Source organism: Doryrhamphus excisus, chromosome 11, assembly GCF_030265055.1.
Source record: "Doryrhamphus excisus isolate RoL2022-K1 chromosome 11, RoL_Dexc_1.0, whole genome shotgun sequence".
Classification (NCBI taxonomy): Eukaryota; Metazoa; Chordata; class Actinopteri; order Syngnathiformes; family Syngnathidae; genus Doryrhamphus; species Doryrhamphus excisus.
Window position 1 is genome coordinate 19,022,665 of NC_080476.1, and position 20,602 is coordinate 19,043,266.

General features: G+C 37.1%; 1 protein-coding gene across 2 annotated transcripts in view; it reads right to left on the minus strand.

The window, feature by feature from the left end:
• The window catches only part of srgap1a (SLIT-ROBO Rho GTPase activating protein 1a), a 69,186-nt gene that overhangs the window by 29,873 nt on the left and 18,711 nt on the right, over positions 1–20,602 (minus strand). For both annotated transcript variants that reach the window (XM_058087573.1, XM_058087572.1), the window contains exons 2-5: positions 17,451–17,646; positions 8,638–8,800; positions 4,900–4,962; positions 2,399–2,584 (exon numbers count right to left, since the gene is read on the minus strand). In XM_058087573.1, coding sequence (XP_057943556.1) covers positions 2,399–2,584; positions 4,900–4,962; positions 8,638–8,800; positions 17,451–17,646 — 608 coding nt within the window. The remainder of the gene's footprint in view (positions 1–2,398; positions 2,585–4,899; positions 4,963–8,637; positions 8,801–17,450; positions 17,647–20,602) is intronic.

The following is a 20,602-nucleotide window of genomic DNA, read 5'->3' on the forward strand; positions in this document are numbered from 1 at the left end:
ATCGTCATCTACTCATCATCATCTACTCATCATCATCATCTACTCATCATCATCTACTCATCATCATCTACTCATCATCATCATCTACTCATCATCATCATCTACTCATCATCATCATCTACTCATCATCATCTACTCATCATCATCTACTCATCATCATCTACTCATCATCATCATCTACTCATCGTCATCTACTCATCGTCATCTACTCATCGTCATCTACTCATCATCATCATCTACTCATCATCGTCATCTACTCATCGTCATCTACTCATCGTCATCTACTCATCGTCATCTACTCATCATCATCATCTACTCATCATCGTCATCTACTCATCGTCATCTACTCATCGTCATCTACTCATCGTCATCTACTCATCATCATCTACTCATCGTCATCTACTCATCATCATCATCTACTCATCATCGTCATCTACTCATCGTCATCTACTCATCGTCATCTACTCATCGTCATCTACTCATCATCATCATCTACTCATCATCGTCATCTACTCATCGTCATCTACTCATCGTCATCTACTCATCGTCATCTACTCATCATCATCTACTCATCGTCATCTACTCATCATCATCATCTACTCATCATCGTCATCTACTCATCGTCATCTACTCATCGTCATCTACTCATCGTCATCTACTCATCATCATCATCTACTCATCATCGTCATCTACTCATCGTCATCTACTCATCGTCATCTACTCATCGTCATCTACTCATCATCTACAGAGACCTTCAATCAGGAAAACACAGGTTACAGTTAATAAGCGTATTAGACAGGGGTGTCCACAGTGCAGCCCGGGGGCCATTTGAGGCACAAGAAGGGAAAGAAGGAAGGAAGGGAAAGAGGGAGCAAGGAAGGACAGTCATAAGGGAGGGAGGGAGGAAGGGAGAGAGGGAGCAAGGTAGGACGGAGGGAAAGGAGGAAGGAAAGGAGAAAGGAAGGGAGGGAGCGAGGGAACAAGGGAGGATGAACATGAAGGGGGGGGGAGGAAGGGAGGAAGGGAGAGAGGGAGCAGGGTAGGACAGAGGGAAAGAAGGAAGGGAGGAAGGAAGGGAGGCAGGAAAGGAGGAAGAAGGGAAAGAAGGGAAAGAAGGGAGAGAGGGAGCAAGGAAGGACAGACATAAGGGAGGAAGGGAGAGAGGGAGCAAGGTAGGATGGAGGGAAAGGAGGAAGGAAAGGAGAAAGGAAGGGAGGGAGCGAGGGAACAAGGAAGGACGAAAATGAGGGGGGGAAGTAAGGGAGGAAGGAAGGAACGAACGAACGAAAGAAGGAATGGAGCAAGGAAGGATGGACATAAGGGAGGGAGGGAGGAAGGAGAGAGGGAATAAGGAAGGATGGAAGGAAGGAAGGAAAGAAGGAAGGGAGGAAGGAAGGAAGGCAGGAAAGGAGGCAGGAAAGGAGGAAGAAGGGAAAGAAGGAAGGAAGGAAGGGAGTAGGAAGGAAGGAAGGAAGGACGAACATGAGGGGGGGGAGGAAGGGGAGCAAGGTAGGACGGAGGGAAAGAAGGAAGGGAGGAAGGAACGAACGAACTAAAGAAGGAAGGGAGGAAAGGAGAGAGGGAGCAAGGAAGGATGGACATAAGGAAGGGAGAGAGGGAGCAAGGTCGGACGGACATAAGGAAGGGAGTAGGAAGGAAGGGAGGGAGGGAGTAGGCAGGAAGGGAGGGAGGAAGGGAGTAGGCAGGAAGGAAGGAAGGCAGAAGGGAAAGAAGGGAAAGAAGGAAGGAAGGGAGAGAGGGAGCAAGGAAGGACAGACATAAGGGAGGGAGGGAGGAAGAAAGGAGAGAGGGAAGAAGGAAGGATGGAAGGAAGGAAGGAAGGCAGGAAAGGAGGAAGAAGGGAAAGAAGGAAGGAAGGGAGGAAGAAGGGAAAAAAGGAAGGAAGGGAGGAAGAAGGGAAAAAGGGAAGGAAGGGAGAGAGGGAGCAAGGAAGGACAGACATAAGGGAGGGAGGGAGGGAGGGAGGGAGGAAGGGAGAGAGGTCGGACGGAGGGAAAGGAGGAAGGAAAGGATAAAGGAAGGGAGGGAGCGAGGAAGGATGGACATAAGGAAGGGAGAGAGGGAGCAAGGTCGGACGGACATAAGGAAGGGAGTAGGAAGGAAGGGAGGGAGGGAGTAGGCAGGAAGGGAGGGAGGAAGGGAGTAGGCAGGAAGGAAGGAAGGAAGGAAGGAAGGAAGGCAGAAGGGAAAGAAGGGAGGAAGAAGAGAAAGAAGGAAGGAAGGGAGAGAGGGAGCAAGGAAGGATGGACATAAGGGAGGGAGGAAGGAAGGGAGAGAGGGAGCAAGGAAGGATGGACATAAGGGAGGGAGGGAGGAAGGATGGAGTGAAGGAAGTAAGGAGGTAACATATAAAGCGTTCACCCATTTTGTTTCTTACCTTCTCCTTCATCTTCTCCATCTTCTTCACGGAGTTGCGTTTCTGGTATTTGGTATGGTCTTCCATCCGGATGCTGAAAACCGGATCTCCTCTTCCCATCTGCTTCTCCTCCTGCTTCTCCGCCTCCTTGAGTTTGCTCTCAGCGCTAATGCTCTCCGAGTGGTACATGTGGTAGGTCTTCATCACCTGGAGGGGCCATAGTTTGGTCAGTTGGACAATTTGCTTTTATATGCTAAATAATTATCATAATAATCACAATAATAATCATAATAATAATAATTATTATTATTATAATTGTAATTGTAATAATAATTATAATAATAATATATTATATAATAATAATTATTATTATTATATAATAATAATTATTATTACTATATAATAATAATTATTATTACTATATAATAATTATTATTATTATATTATAATAATTATTATTACTATATAATAATAATAATTATTATTATTATAATTATAATATTATTACAATTATAATTATAATTGTAATTATAATTATAATTATAATTGTAATTATAATTATAATTGTAATTATTATTATAATTATAATAATAATTATTATTATTATAATTATTATTATTATTATAATTGTAATAATATTATAATTATTATTGTAATAATAATATTATAATTATAATTGTAATAATAATAATTATTATTATAATTGTAATAATAATAATTATTATTATAATTGTAATTATAATAATTACAATTACAATTATAATAATAATAATAATTATTATTATTATTACAATTATAATTATTTACAATTATAATTATAATATAATTATTATTATTATATATTATATATTATTATATATATAATATATTATTATAATTACAATTACAATTATAATTATAATAATATTATAATTACAATTACAATTATAATATTATTATAATTATAATTATAATTGTAATTATAATTATAATATTATTATAATTATAATTGTAATAATTATTATTATATAATAATAATAATAATTATTATATAATATATTATTATTATTTGTATTACAATTATAATAATAATTATAATAATTATTATAATAATAATTATAATTATAATAAAAATAATTATTATAATTATAATAATAATTATAATAATTATAATTACAATTACAATAATAATAATTATTATTATTATAATGATAATAATAATAATAATAATAATAAATAAATAAATAAATAAATAACAATAATAATAAAATAATACTACTACTACTAATAATAATAATCTCATCTTGAGCACAAATTCAGATTCAACCATCTTCTAATGTAAACGTTTTTCTCCAAGTTATTTCTGTGGGACGGGAACAACACAGCCTTTGGTGAGGTTTGGCTTAGCGGATGCTAATTTAGCGCTGGTGGACTGACCTTGGACCATGTGGTCCTCATTTAGAGGTCTGGATTCTGGCACTGCAGTGTTGACTCTGCTGCTTCTTTTAGATGGACGTTATTTAGAGACACACCAGGCCTGTTATTTCACTGCTGGTGGCAGACTTTGGGACTCTGTATGTCTGATGCAACGCTTTACCAGGGTGGGCGTGGGTCTATCCACCAAGGGGGGGCGGGGGTGAAAACGGGTCAAACCGGGTAAAGTCGTGGCTGAACCGCATCGATTACCCTTGTTGTCTTGGTTTACAGACAACATTTTCTAAGTATGCTTTTTATGATTTTAATCAGGGGTCTCAAACCACTGGAGCTAGGGTCTGGGCGAGACTGGGCCGCATCAGATTTTCAAAAAAAAAATTTTTTTTTATTAAAAACAGAAAAAAAAAAATTTTATTGTAAAAAAAAAAATAATAAAAATTTCCGCATTTCTCAAATATCTTAATTTTTTATTTTTCTACAAATTTTATTTTATTTTTAATTTTTTTTTTTTTCACAAATAAATAAATCAAGAATAAAGAAAATCAATCAGTAATAAATAAATAAATATAATAATAATAATAATAATAATAACCACATATAGTTATATAGTGGGTAGACAAATTATTTTTTTCAGATTAAAATTAACAAAAAATTATTAGAGCCCTGTAGACATGACAAAACACAACTATAGTCACATTTATACTTTTTTTTTTATTTACAACATATTGCGCAACTGCAGCGTCTTTAGCCACATGCTAACTCGCAAACTAGACCGCAAGCGACCTAAACGGTTAGCCTTCAAGTTATTTCCTTGAAACTTAAATAGCCAAAAACTTACCACTTCCACACGGATAGTGAGGATAACTATTAACAGTTATTTGACCTTTAACATGAACATTAATAAAAACGTAATAATTTTTTCTGGGTACATGATACCATACAGCATCCATATCAAACTTGCGCGGGCCGCGTAAGTAGTGTCCTGCGTGCTACATTTGGCCCGCGGGCCGCGTGTTTGAGACCCCTGATTTGAATGTTTTTTTTTAGTGTGTCACTTTGAAAATGTAACATTCTGATGCTATTAAAAAGGGGGAATCGTTACTACTTACTGTGTATAGCTCGTTAAGGACCTTCATTAAGTCTTCCTGCAGCTGAAATGCGATTTCCTTGCTCTGGAAAAATAAAAGAAAAAAAGGGAAAACCGATGAGAACGATACTGGGAATCACTTAACACATTCCCACTTGAGGAAATAATTGAATTACACACAGGAAATAAAAGCTAATGACAACGTTAAGACGAGTCGGAATTGCAAGAATTTTTATTTTTCCACTGTTAGATCTTCAGGAAGTTCAAAGTCGAGCAAAGAGGCGTTCCTTTAAAATCGAACATCGTGCAACTCGGATCGTGAAAAATTGACAGTGATTGTTGCTGAGGACACGTTTCCTCCCAAAGCTGCATGCATGGCGTAGGATCCACTTCAACACGGCGCAAAGTGGATTACGTTCTTATCCGGGCTGGTGTCTGGAATTAGGGAAGCGTGCTGAGTAAAATGGCCTCCATCATCATCCTGGAATATTCCCCAACTTGAAGCTCTTGTCTAATCTGAGGAGCTGACAACATCTGAGACGTCTTTCTAGCATCACAACATCTGAGAAAACTTTTTTTTTTTTTCACATTCTTCCAAAATAAAAGACTTGTTGGAACGACTCATGGCTTGGAAAAAGGGAAACTCCATTATAGAGCTAGGAAGGAAGGAAGGGAGGAAAGAAAGAAAGAAGGGAGGAAAGAAGGAAAGAAAGAAGGGAGGAAAGAAGGAAGAAAGGAAGGAAGGGAGGAAAGAAGGAAAGAAGCAAAGAAGGAAGCAAAGAAGGAAGGAAGGAAGGAAGGAAAGAAGGAAGGAAAGAAGGGAAGAAATAAGGGAAGAAAGAAGGGAGGAAAGAAGGAAGGAAAGAAGGGAGGAAAGAAAGAAAGAAAGAAGGGAGGAAGAAAGGAAGGGAGGAAGGAAGGGAGGAAAGAAAGAAAGAAGGGAGGAAGAAAGGAAGGAAGGAAGGAAGGAAGGAAGGGAGGAAAGAAGGAAGCAAAGAAGGAAGGAAAGAAGGGAGGAAAGAAGGAAGGAAAGAAGGGAGGAAAGAAGGGAGGAAAGGATGAAGGAAAGAAGGGAGGAAAGGAGGAAAGAAGGGAGGAAAGAAAGAAAGAAGGAAGGAAGGAAAGAAGGAAGGAAAGAAAGAAAGAAAGAAGGAAGGAAGGAAAGAAGGGAGGAAAGAAGGAAGGAAGGAAAGAAAGGAGGAAAGAAGGAAGGAAGGACGGAAGGAAGCAAAGAAGGAAGGAAGGAAGCAAAGAGGGAAGCAAAGAGGGAAGCAAAGAGGGAAGCAAAGACGGAAGCAAAGAGGGAAGCAAAGACGGAAGCAAAGAAGGAAGGAAGGAAAGAAAGGAGGAAAGAAGGAAGGAAGGACGGAAGGAAGCAAAGAAGGAAGGAAGGAAGCAAAGAGGGAAGCAAAGAGGGAAGCAAAGAGGGAAGCAAAGACGGAAGCAAAGAGGGAAGCAAAGACGGAAGCAAAGAAGGAAGGAAGGAAAGAAAGAAAGAAGGAAGGAAAACGAAAAAAGGAAGGAAGGAAGGAAGGAAGGAAGCAAAGAAGGAAGGAAAGAAGGGAGGAAAGAAGGGAAGAAATAAGGGAAGAAAGAAGGGAGGAAAGAAGGAAGGAAAGAAGGGAGGAAAGAAAGAAAGAAAGAAGGGAGGAAGAAAGGAAGGGAGGAAGGAAGGGAGGAAAGAAAGAAAGAAGGGAGGAAGAAAGGAAGGAAGGAAGGGAGGAAAGAAGGAAGCAAAGAAGGAAGCAAAGAAGGAAGGAAAGAAGGAAGGAAAGAAGGGAGGAAAGAAGGGAGGAAAGGATGAAGGAAAGAAGGGAGGAAAGGAGGAAAGAAGGGAGGAAAGGAGGAAAGAAGGGAGGAAAGAAAGAAAGAAGGAAGGAAGGAAGGAAAGAAGGGAGGAAAGAAGGAAGGAAGGATGGAAGGAAGCAAAGAAGGAAGGAAGGAAGCAAAGAAGGAAGGAAGGAAGCAAAGACGGAAGCAAAGACGGAAGCAAAGAAGGAAGCAAAGAAGGGAGGAAAGAAGGAAAGAAGGAAGGGAAGGAGGAAGTAAGGAAGGAAGGAAAGAAGGAAGGAAACCGAAAAAAGGAAGGAAAAGGAAGGAAAGAAGGAAGGAAGCAAAGAAGCAAAGAAGGAAGGAAAGAAGGGAGGAAAGAAGGGAAGAAAGAAGGGAGGAAAGAAGGAAAGAAGGGGGGAAAGAAGGAAGGAAGGAAGGAAGGAAAGAAGGAAGGAAAGAAGGAAGGAAAGAAAGAAGGAAGGAAACCGAAAAAAGGAAGGAAGGAAGGAAGGATAGAAGCTGGTAATGAGGGGTTAAAACCATGTCTTCCCGGTAACATACGCCCCCCCCCCTCTCCAAGAAAGATGACGACATGACGCCCACCCCCCACAGTGTAAAAACCTTGGTTGCGAGGTTGAAGCCGATGGCCGCAGCCTACAGAAGGTGACTTAAATAAATAAATAAAGGAGGGCAGCGTTGAACCAGCCACCGGTGGATCATGAATAATGTAAAGTACTTCCATGGGATTCCATCTTGGCTCGGCAGGGAAAAAAAAGAAACAAACGCACGTTTTTTTTTTCCTTGAAGAATTGATGGCGGAGAGAAAATAAGAAATGGGTCAAGACAACATGGCCGACGCCGACGTCTTCACAGGAAACAGGAAACCCGAGGATGACAACACGACAGCTGCCGCCGCAAAAGTCCAACATCTGGAAATGCTGCCTTGCTAGTGCCTCGTTATTCAGGAGACTCACTTGGGATCAAAGACTCGGTGAGGCTTTAATTACAGCGGGGGGGGGTTCAAAGTGCGGCCCGGGGGCCATTTGCTGTTTTTATATTCGCCTGTGGCACATTCACAGGTCTTATGTTTTTAAAGTTGGATTAAAGTTGGAAATTATGTGAAAAAAAACAAAAAATTTGGGGGAAAATTTGGGTCCAGAATTTTTTTTTTCTTAATTTTGTCAAATTATTTTTTTGTTTTAATATTATTTAAACAACTAGAGGTTATAATATTATGGGACAGAAAATTATTTTCTTAATTTAGTCAAATTATTTTTTTGTCTTAATATTTTTTAAACAACTAGAGGTTATAATATTATGGGAATACAGTCATATTTTGGTACAGAATTTCTTTTCTTAATTTAGTCAAATTATTTTTTTGTTTTAATATTGTTTAAACAACTAGAAGTTATAATATTTATATATTATTATTTATTTTTTTATTTATATTTTTTTCTTAATTTAGTCAAATTATTTTTTTTTAATATTTTTTAAACAACTAGAGGTTATAATATTATGGGAATACAGTCATATTTTGGTACAGAATTTTTTTTCTTAATTTAGTCAAATTATTTTTTGTCTTAATATTGTTTAAACAACTAGAAGTTATAATATTTATATATTATTTTTTATTTTTTTTAATTTATATTTTTTTCTTAATTTAGTCAAATTATTTGAATAATAAATTATAAATAATAATAAATTATTTTAACTTGAACTAACCGCTAATTTAGCCTAGCCTAACCTTCCGTAGCATCTAATGTATACAAACAGGAAGGGCAATTTAAACACCAACAGGAAATGGGAGCAGCGGCTTCCTGTTTCTGTGAACTCGAATGAAAGAACCTTACCTCAACAAGGGGGGGGGGGGGGGGGGGGGGTTAAAGGTTTATGACTTATGGCTTGCAGGACTTAAGAGGCAGAAATAAAGACAGACGGTCCATATTCTGCATTATGCATCTGTAGTGTATTGTCAAGAAATCCTCACCTTCTTCAGTAGTCGCGTGGAGTCCTCGCTGACCTGCATGAACCTCATGATGACGTTGTTGAGGTAGATGTCACTCAGGGTGGCGTGGTCCTTGCTCTCCCTCCTCACCTGGTTCAGGAGCAGGTACCAGCAGTTGACGGGGGACAACAGGTTCTGGTCTTTTCTAAGGGGAAGAGGAAGGTTCCATTCAGAACAGAAAACAACTGATGGAATGATACAGTACTCGACAGGAGGCAATCAAGTCTGGGAAAAAAAAAAAAATGTTACAACTATAATGATGAAAATGGTAATTTTCATGATGATTATAATAATGGTGATAATAATAACAATAATAATGATAAAGATTATAACAATAATGATAATCATAATAACAATAATAATATTACAAAGATAATAATAACAGGGGAAAACAAGAAAAAAAGGGGTAGGCATTTATAAGGACAACTATGGACGACTAGCGCGACTATGGACGACTAGCGCGACGAGCATGACTAGCGTGACTATGGACTAGCATGACTATGGACCACTATGGACGACGAGCACGACTAGCGCGACTATGGACGACTAGCACGACTATGGGCGACTAGCGCGACGAGCATGACTAGCGTGACTATGGACTAGCATGACTATGGACCACTATGGACGACGAGCACGACTAGCGCGACTATGGGCGACTAGCACGACTATGGACGGCTAGCGCGACTATAGACGACTAGCGCGACTATAGACGACTAGCGCGATTATGGACGACTAGCGCGACTATGGACGACTAGCGCGACTATGGACGACTAGCGCAACTAGCGCGACGAGCATGACTAGCGCGACTAAGGACGACTAGCGCGATTATGGACGACTAGCGCGACTATGGACGACTAGCGCAACTAGCGCGACGAGCATGACTAGCGTGACTATGAATGACTAGCGTGACTATGGACGACGAGCACGACTAGCGCGACTATGGACGACGAGTGCGACAAGCGCGACTATGGACAACTAGCACAACTAGCACGACTATGGACGACTAGCGCGACTATGGACGACGAGTGCGACAAGCGCGACTATGGACGACTAGCGCCATTATGGACGACTAGCGCCATTATGGACGACTAGCGCGACTATGGACGACTAGCGCGACTATGGAGGACTAGCGCGACTATGGACAACTAGCACCACTAGCGCAACTATGGACGACGAGCGCAACTATGGACAACTAGCACGACTATGGATGACTATGGACGACTAGCGCCACTAGCGCCACTAGCGCCACTAGCGCCACTAGCGCAACTAGCGCAACTAGCGCAACTAGCGCCACTAGCGCAACTAGCGCCACTAGCGCAACTATGGACGACTAGCATGACTATGGACGACTAGCACCACTAGCGCAACTATGGACGACGAGCGCAACTAGCACAACTAGCGTGACTATGGACGACTAGCGCGACTATGGACGACTAGCGCAACTAGCGCAACTAGCACAACTAGCGCGACTATGGACAACTAGCGCGACTATGGACAACTAGCGCGACTATGGACGACTAGCACGACTATGGACGACTAGCGCCACTAGCAAAAAAACAACCAAACAAACAACCAAAACATGGTAATTACTGGTAGTTTGTAGCAGCTTTTCAATGAGCAGGATGACAAAATAAGAAGGCCAACAGCAGGAACGTGTCATAGACCTCCCTTGGTGTTCAATGGCCCAGATACCATCGGTTCCAGGCCTACAAGTCCTGCCTAGTTTTCAAGGTCAACACTTTCTAAGTGTGACACATTTGTAGTCCATGACATTTCTGGGGCAGAACCCATGCGGGCGACCACAAGCACGCCTTAAATACTCTTAATATCCTCTCCTAGAAGACAGACTATGGGAGTCATCCATGACAGCAACATAGGAGTGAGAATGTTTTAAGACTGGGTCTGGGGTCAGGTCTTACAGGAACCATATGGAGAATCGCCTCTGCTCTTGCCCCCACGGGGGCCGTTTAGCAGACACGGCTCTTGTCAACACAACAGGTGAAAAACCCAGAACTTGGCAAGTGACCCCGGCCTTGACCTCAACCTCGCAGTTAGCATTTAGCTGCCAGGGCAAAAAAGTCGACATTCCTGGAGAAGCGATAAATAAACGATGTTCGCTGAAAAACTGGAAAAACAGGATGGAAATTCCAAGCCCGGGAAGATGGATGTACTGGTGATGCGTGGTCCAGCTAGCCACGTGCAAAGGGAGAGAAGCTAAAGCTAAATAGAAAAACAGAATACTGGACTACATCACAGACACCTCAGTCAAAGAGCAACTAAGTCCTTCCTGTATGATGGACCAGCAGGAACCATACCCATGTTTAATGTCCATGTGGCCACACACGATTAGCATGACTAGCACGACCATGGACGACTAGAACGATTAGCACAACTAGCGTGACTAGCACGACTATGGATGACTATGGACGACTGGCGCGACTATGGACGACTAGCGTGACTAGCACGACTATGGACGACTAGCGTGACTATGGACGACTATGGATGACTAGCATGACTATGGATGACTAGCATGACTAACGCGACTATGGACGACTAGCATGACTAGCACGACTATGGGCGACTAGCATGACTAGCGTGACCAACGCGACTATGGACGACTAGCGTGACTAGCACGACTATGGACGACTAGCATGACTAGCATGACTAGCATGACTAACACGACTAGCACGACTATGGACGACTAGCATGACTAACACGACTAGCACGACTAGCACGACTACGGACAATTAGCATGACTAGAAAGACTATGGACGATTAGCACGACTATGGACGACTAGCACGACTAGCACAACTAGCACAACTAGCACAACTAGCGACGACTAGCATGACTAGCACGACTAGCGACGACTATGGACGACTAGCATGACTATCATGACTAACACGACTATGGACGACTAGCATGACTATGGACGACTATGGACGACTAGCATGACTATGGACGACTATGGACGACTAGCATGACTAGCATGACTAGCACGACTAGCATGACTAGCACGACTATGGACGACTAGCATGACTAGCACGACTATGGACGACTAGCATGACTAGCATGACTATGGGCGACTAGCACGACTAGCACGACTAGCATGACTAGCACGACTATGGACGACTATGGACGACTAGCACGACGATGGACGATTAGCTTGACTAGCACGACTATGGACGACTAGCATGACTAACACGACTATGGACGACTAGCATGACTAGCACGACTAGCACGACTAGCATGACTAGCACAACTATGGACGACTAGCATGACTAGCACGACTATGGACGACTAGCATGACTAGCATGACTATGGACGACTAGCATGACTAGCACGACTAGCACGACTAGCACGACTAGCATGACTAGCACGACTATGGACGACTATGGACGACTAGCATGACTATGGACGACTAGCATGACTAGCACGACGATGGACGATTAGCTTGACTAGCACGACTATGGACGACTAGCATGACTAGCACGACTATGGACGACTAGCATGACTAGCACGACTATGGACGACTAGCATGACTAGCACGACTATGGACGACTAGCATGGCTAGCATGACTAGCGCGACTAGCGATGACTATGGACGACTATGGACGACTAGCATGACTAGCGCGACTAGCGATGACTATGGACGACTATAGACAACTAGACGTTTTCCACACAGCAGTGTGGAAGCACAGTGGAAGGGGCACCATCATGATCTTGGGGTGCTTTTTTTATTCAATGGAACAATGGAGCTTCGGTTTGTCCAGGGGCGTCAAACTGCATCTGGCTATGTGGAGATATTAGAGAGGGGATCCCTTCATAAACATTTTCTAGAGCTTTTTTTTAAATAGTCTATAATTATTATTTTTAAATAATATCCTTCAACTGGGTCCCCAAATTGAAGCCAATCCAATGAAGGTCTGAGATAATGACCATAAATTAGCATCCACACTTGGTATGAACATTATGTATTTCTATCTATGATCATATTTCACACAGGATGACAACACTGGGAGTTGCTCACCACACATAATAATACCAGGAAAATATCCCAATGTCATCATTTCCTCCTCGGCTTGAGCAGGAACTGGGTCAGACAGACTGATAGATAGAATGGGGGGGTGTGGGGGGGGGGGGGTGGAAGTAAAGGATTGCCACATCCCTCTGCAGGATACTGAAACATGAGATCTTATCCAAGTCCTCTAGTGGCTCCATGATAATGTCGCTCATTAAACGACAGGAACCAACATTTCGTTTCCAGGTTTTTAACCCCAAATGAAGTCCTAATAATTTATTATGGTTTGATTCCCATAATCAGTTCCCAGTTCCACATGTCCGAAAGGAGTAGGAAGAAGCAAAGCTTATTAAATCCTACCCCTCCATCTGGTACTTTTACAATCAGTAACTGTTACATTTGTTCACTTCCTGCTTTCTTAATATAGTTTTATAGTTTTAATTTAATTTAATTGTAACTGTTACATTTGTTCACTTCCTGCTTTCCAAATATAGTTAAAAAAAATTTTTTTTTAGTTTTTTTTGTCACGTACCGTACCAAAGTACGAGGTGATATGACCATACATGACCATACTTTTACAATCAGTAACTGTTACATTTGTTCACTTCCTGCTTTCCATAATACAGTTTAAGTTTTTTTTTAAATAATTAAATTAAATTAAACTCAGTATATTAATTTAATTTAAAATTTTAATTTAAACTCAGGACATTCATTAAATTAAATTAATTTAAACTCAGGACATTAATTTAATTAAATTAATTTTAACTCAGGACATCAATTTAATTTAATTTAAATTTAATTTAAACTCAGGACATTAATTAAATTAATTTAAACTCAGGACATTAATTAAATTTAAATTTAATTTAAACTCAGGACATTAATTTAATTAATTTAAACTCAGGACATTAATTTAATTTAAATTTAATTTAAACTCAGGACATTAATTTAATTTAAATTTAATTTAAACTCAGGACATTAACTTAATTTAAATTTAATTTAAACTGAGGACATTAATTTTATTTAATTAAAATAAACTCAGGACATTAATTTAATTTAAATTTAATTTAAACTCAGGACATTAATTTATTTTAATTTAATGAATGTCCTGAGTTATTAAATTAAATTAAACTCAGGACATTAATTTAATTTAAATTTAATTTAAACTCAGGACATTCATTAAATTAAATTAAACTCACGACAGTAATTTAATTTCAATTTAATTTAAACTCAGGACATTCTTTAAATTTAATTAAATTTAATTTAAACTCAGGACATTAATTTAAATTAAACTCAGGACATTAATTTAATTTAATTTAATTAATGTCCTGAGTTATTAAATTAAATTAAATTAAATTCAACTCCGGACATTAATTTATTTTATTTTAATTTAATTAATGTCCTGAGTTATTCAATTAAATTAAATTAAAGTCAGGACATTAATTAAATTAAATTAAACTCAGGACATTAATTTAATTTAAATTTAATTTAAACTCAGGACATTAATTTAATTTAATTTCATTTAAACTCAGGACATTAATTTAATTTAATTTAAAGTGGTTCAAGACTCTTCATCCTTGTATTTAGCAAACATCAACTGCTTGTATTGTTTCTTGAATTGGCTCATCGTTGTGCATTGTTTGATTCCCTTACTCCATCCATTCCATAGTTTGATTCCACATACTGAAATGCTATGGCTAGCATAACATAGTCCTAGCATAGAAGTGTTTCTAATGTACTTCTTCCCTGTAGGCGGCATTATGAATTATCCTTACTGGCCTTTTTTTTTTGCAGTACATTTAGCGAGTTTTATTCAGACGCGGAGTCCACATGGAATAATACCGAGAACAAGAACAGAATTGTCCAACTGAAGAATCAATATTCCATATTTTGACTTCAAGTGTGTTATTTCACCTCCGATGACGGGGGGCCCCAGCAGGGGCGCCCCCTCAACAGAGTGCTGCTTGTCTAGACTAATTACCCAGAAATTGAACTGGTCATTGTGGTTCTATTTTAACATTCGGTGTCCAATCTGTCCAAGAAAAACATGTCGGAGAACGTGATCATAAAGGTTTTACTGTACTTGTGCTTTTTTTAAATTTTTTTAATGTTATTTCAACTTCTTGTATTTGTTTAAGAAGTATGCTCCTGGGAGTATGAACCGTGCCATAAAAAAACACTCATCCACCGGGCAACACCAGATGCTGCAGCAATTGGAGCGATTTAGCATCCAGCGAGCATCGTGTATTTACAGGAAGTGAGCGGAGGATACATTTTATTTTTTAAATTATATTATGCTAATGTCTGCAGTTTTTAACAAGCGCTATTCATTAGTGGGAAGTGGGTCATGTGAGGGAGGAGACGATACAAAAATAAAAAGGAAAACAATTATTACGGCGTTCTTTATGATCATAATATTAAAAAAAAATTATTTTGTTTAAATTTTGTCTAAATATTTTTTTTATTCTTGAATAATTAGTTTTTTTTTTACATTTATTCTGTTTTTTTTTATTTTCCAAATAGTACATTTTTAATTTTCCATTTAATTTTCTTTTCATATTATGACCTCATTTGCATATGATGACTTTATTCCTATAATATCACTTTTTCACCAAAGATTCCAACATTTTGTTTCTCATATTACGGCTTTTAGAAAATAGATTATTTTTTATTTTATATTTCAATTCCATGCTACTAAAAAGGACTATTTTTCCTAAAATAAGATTAAAAATAACATTTTTTTTATTTTGAGTTTATTCTTATAAAAACGACTCTTAATTATGACCAACCTGATTTTCCAAAACGTACAACTTTACTTATTGTTTTGTTTGTTTTTCATAATACAACAGATGTTAAAAATAACATATTTTTGTTATTTTATTTATTTTAAAAAAAATTTTTTACATTTTTTTATTTTGAGTCTATTCTCATAAAAACGACTCTTAATTATGACCAACCTGATTTTCCAAAACATACAACTTTATTCATTGTTTTGTTTGTTTTTCATAATACAACAGATGTTAAAAATACATTTTTTTTGTTATTTTATTTATTTTTTAAAAATTTTTTACATTTTTTTATTTTGAGTTTATTCTCATAAAAACGACTCTTAATTATGACCAACCTGATTTTCCAAAACATACAACTTTATTTATTGTTTTGTTTGTTTTTCATGATACAACAGATGTTAAAAATAACATTTTTGTTATTTTATTTATTTTTGTATTTTTTAAAAATGTTTATTTTGAGTTTATTCTTATAAAAACGACTTAACTATGACCAACCTGATTTTCCAAGACGTACAACTTTATTCATTGTTTGGTTTGTTTTTCATGATACAAAAGATGTTAAAAATAACATTTTTTTTGTTATTTTATTTTTTTAAATTTTTTTTATTTTGAGTTTATTCTTATAAAACGACTCTTCTCTTAATTATGACCAACCTGATTTTCCAAGACGTATAACTTTATTTATTGTTTTGTTTGTTTCATGATACAACAGATGTTAAAAATAACATTTTTTTGTTATTTTATTTTTGTAAAACAAATTTTACATTTATTTTTAATTTTTGAGTTTGTTATAAAAACGACTCTTCTCTTAATTATGACCAACCTGATTTTCCAAGACGTACAACTTTATTCATTGTTTTGTTTGTTTTTCATGATACAACAGATGTTAAATATATATATATTTTTAATTTTTTTTTATTTTGAGTTTATTCTTATAAAAACGACTCTTCTCTTAATTATGACCAACCTGATTTTCCAAGATTTTACAACTTTATTCATTCTTTTGTTTGTTTTTCATGATACAACAGATGTTAAAAATATTTTTTTTGTTATTTTATTTCTTTTAATTTTTTTTATTTATTTTTAATTTTTTAAATTTTTTTAGTTTTTTATTTTGAGTTTATTCTTATAAAACGACTCTTCTCTTAACTATGACCAACCTGATTTTCCAAGACGTACAATTTTATTCATTGTTTTGTTTGTTTTTCATGATACAACAGATGTTAAAAATATATTTTTTTGTTATTTTATTTCTTTTAATTTTTTATTTTTTATGTTTAAATTTATTTTTTTTTTTATTATTTTTTTTTTATTATGAGTTTATTCTTATAAAAAGACTCTTCTCTTAATTATGACCAACCTGATTTTCCAAGACGTACAACTGTTTTGTTTGTTTTTCATGATACGACAGATGTTAAAAATATTTTTTTTGTTATTTCATTTCTTTTAATTTTTTTATTTTTTATGTTTAAAATTTTTTTTAATTGTTTTTTATTTTTTTATTTTTTTATTATGAGTTTATTCTTATAAAAAGACTCTTCTTTTAATTATGACCAACCTGATTTTCCAAGACGTACAACTGTTTTGTTTGTTTTTGATGATACAACAGATGCTAAAAATATTTTTTTTGTTATTTTATTTCTTTTAATTTTTTTATTTTTTATGTTAAAATTTTTTTTTAATTTTTTTCATTTTTTTATTATGAGTTTATTCTTATAAAAAGACTCTTCTCTTAATTATGACCAACCTAATTTTCCAAGACGTACAACTGTTTTGTTTGTTTTTCATGATACAACAGAAGCTAAAATAACATTTTTTTTAATTTTTTTTTTATTTTGAGTTTATTCTTATAAAAACGACTCTTCCCTAATTATGTGGCAGACCATGAAATATGTTGGTGTGTGTTATATGTTGCCGTTTCGTCTAAAAAAAAAAAAGTGTACCCCACACTTAACTGTGACAACGTAAACAAAAGCAGCAGTCGACCTACTTGTACTGCTGGTGGTCCTTGGTGCTGCGAGTCTTGGCCATGAAGCGTTCGGCCAGTTTTTCCAGGTTTCGGGAATATTCCATTTCGATCTCTGCCTTCTTCCTGAAGAAATCCTGAAGGTCCTGCAGCAGCTGGACCCTCATCTCCGTCTGCTGGTCCATGCATTTCTGTTGCTCCACCAACTGTGCCCGGATCTCTGATAAAACAACAACCACAAAATACATTTATAAATAAAAATTTTAAATATATTTTTTTAATTTTTTATTTATTTATGTATTTTTTTATAAATAATTTTTTATTTTTTTTTTATTTTTTTATTTTGAGTTTATTCTTATAAAAACGACTCTTCTCTTAATTATGACCAACCTGATTTTCCAAGACGTACAACTTTTTTCATTGTTTTGTTTCTTTGGGTCTCAAACACGCGGCCCGCGGGCCAAATGTGGCCCGCAGGACACTAGTTTGAAGGCCCCCGTATGGTATCATGTACCCAGAAAAAAATTATTATTACGTAAAAAAATTATTACGTAAATAACTGTTAATAGTTATCCTCCCTATCCATGTGGAAGTGGTAAGTTTTTGCCGATTTAAGTTGAAAGGAAATAACTTGAAGGCTACCGTTTAGGTCGCTAGCTCTCTAGTTTGCGAGTTAGCATGTGTGTCAAGACGCTGCAGTTGCGCAATATGTTGTAAATCAGGGGTCTCAAACACGCGGCCTGCGGGCCGACACTACTTTGAGGCCCCCGTATGGTATCATGTACCCAGATAAAAAATGATTACGTTTGATTAATGTTCATGTTAAAGGTTAAATAACTGTTAATAGTTATCCTCCCTATCCGTGTGGAAGTGGTAAGTTTTTTGGCGATTTAAGTTGAAAGGAAATAACTCGAAGGCTACCGTTTAGGTCGCTAGCTCTCTAGTTTGCGAGTTAGCATGTGTGTCGAGACGCTGCAGTTGCGCAATATGTTGTAAATCAGGGGTCTCAAACACGCGGCCCGCGGGCCCAATGTGGCCCGCAGGACACTACTTTGAGGGCCCCCGTATGGTATCATGTACCCAGATAAAAAAATATTACGTTTGATTAATGTTCATGTTAAAGGTTAAATAACTGTTAATAGTTATCCTCCCTATCCGTGTGGAAGTGGTAAGTTTTTTGGCGATTTAAGTTGAAAGGAAATAACTCGAAGGCTACCGTTTAGGTCGCTAGCGCTCTAGTTTGCGAGTTAGCATGTGGCTAAAGACCCTGCAGTTGCGCAATATGTATAACATGTTGCCATGCCGATAGTGACTAGCAGAATTCGACGAGCCAATAAGCCGTCAGCAACAAATCCAGCTGACTGACAGAGTAGCAAGTCCATGTGCCCCAGAGATCACGGACAATAAAAGAGCCCAGTTTGGTCTCTGTGGTGATCAGGTCGGACTATAGTGTCTTTGTTTCCGAACTGGATGATATCCAAAATGTCCCTTCGGAGGCCGCATCCCATAATTCCCATTTATTTTCAAAATAGAAAGTATGCCGGTTCTTTTGTGTTAAAAAAAAAACAGCCTTGTAAGCCGAATGGGTTTGCCGTACGCTAGCTTGATCTGCAGAGCTTTTAACACAGTTCAACTATCATCGGGTTGCCAGACGCAGCACTTTCATTCTTCATTCCTGCAGTTTCCAAAAATTTAGTTGAGGGGAAATGTTGCAAAGTTCCAAGAGTAAAGTCAACATATTATGGAGAAAAAAATACCAGAAGAAAATTTACAGGAAAAAAATTTGGAAAATCTATGATTTTTTTTTTTTTTTTAGTAGCCAAAATATGGGGAAAAAAAACAAATTTGGGGGGGAAAAATTAGTTTGGGGAAAATGTTTTTCTCAATGAAAATTAATGAAAAAAATATGAAAATATGAAAATCACCCCCCCGTGACCCTCGTGAGGAAAAAGCGGTAGAAAAATGAATGAATGATGATATTATGCAATATTTTAAGGAAAGATAATGTCATTTCAGTAGCATAATAGTCATAATAGTCATAACATTAACATGGGGAAAAAATACCAGAAAAAAATTTACAGGAAAAAAATTGGAAAAAAAATTTTTTTTTTAGTAGCCAAAATAAGGAAAAAAAAATTGGGGGGGGAAAAATTAGTTTGGGGAAAATGTTTTTCCTCAATGAAAATTAATGAAAAACAATATGAAAATTTAAAGTTGAAGGGGGCGGCATGGTGGTCTAGTGGTTAGCGCGCAGACCTCACAGCTAGGAGTCGAGGGTTCAATTCCACCCTCGGCCATCTCTGTGTGGAGTTTGCATGTTCTCCCCGTGCATGCGTGGGTTTTCTTCGGGTATTCCGGTTTCCGGTTGCCAGATGCATTCTCAAAATTTTTGTATCTTACTAAACTTGACCCTCGTGAGGAAAAGCGGTAGAAAATGAATGAATGAATTTAGAGTTTTTAATCAAAAAAGTAGCTTTTTGGTTGCCACATGCATTCTCAAGATTTTTGTATCTTACTAAACTCGACCCTCGTGTGGAAAAGCGGTAGAAAATGAATGAATGAATTTAGAGTTTTTAATGTAAAAAGTAGCTTCTTGGTTGCCAGATGCATTCTCAAGATTTTTGTATCTTACTAAACTCGACCCTCGTGAGGAAAAGCAGTAGAAAATGAATGAATTTAGAGTTTTTAATTTAAAAAAGTAGCTTATTGGTTGCCAGATGCATTCTCAAGATTTTTGTATCTTAGTAAACTCGACCCTCGTGAGGAAAAGCGGTAGAAAATGAATGAATGAATGAATTTAGAGTTTTTAATAAAAAAAAAGTAGCTTATTGGTTGCCAGATGCATTCTCAAGATTTTTGTATCTTACTAAACTCGACCCTCGTGAGGAAAAGCGGTAGAAAATGAATGAATGAATGAATGAATTTAGAGTTTTTAATAAAAAAGTAGCTGTTTGGTTGCCAGATGCATTCTCAAGATTTTTGTATCTTACTAAACTCGACCCTCGTGAGGAAAAGCGGTAGAAAATGAATGAATTTAGAGTTTTTAATCAAAAAAGTAGCTTTTTGGTTGCCAGATGCATTCTCAAGATGTTTGTATTTTACTATACTCGACCCTCGTGAGGAAAAGCGGTAGAAAATGAATGAATGAATTTAGAGTTTTTAATGTAAAGAGTAGC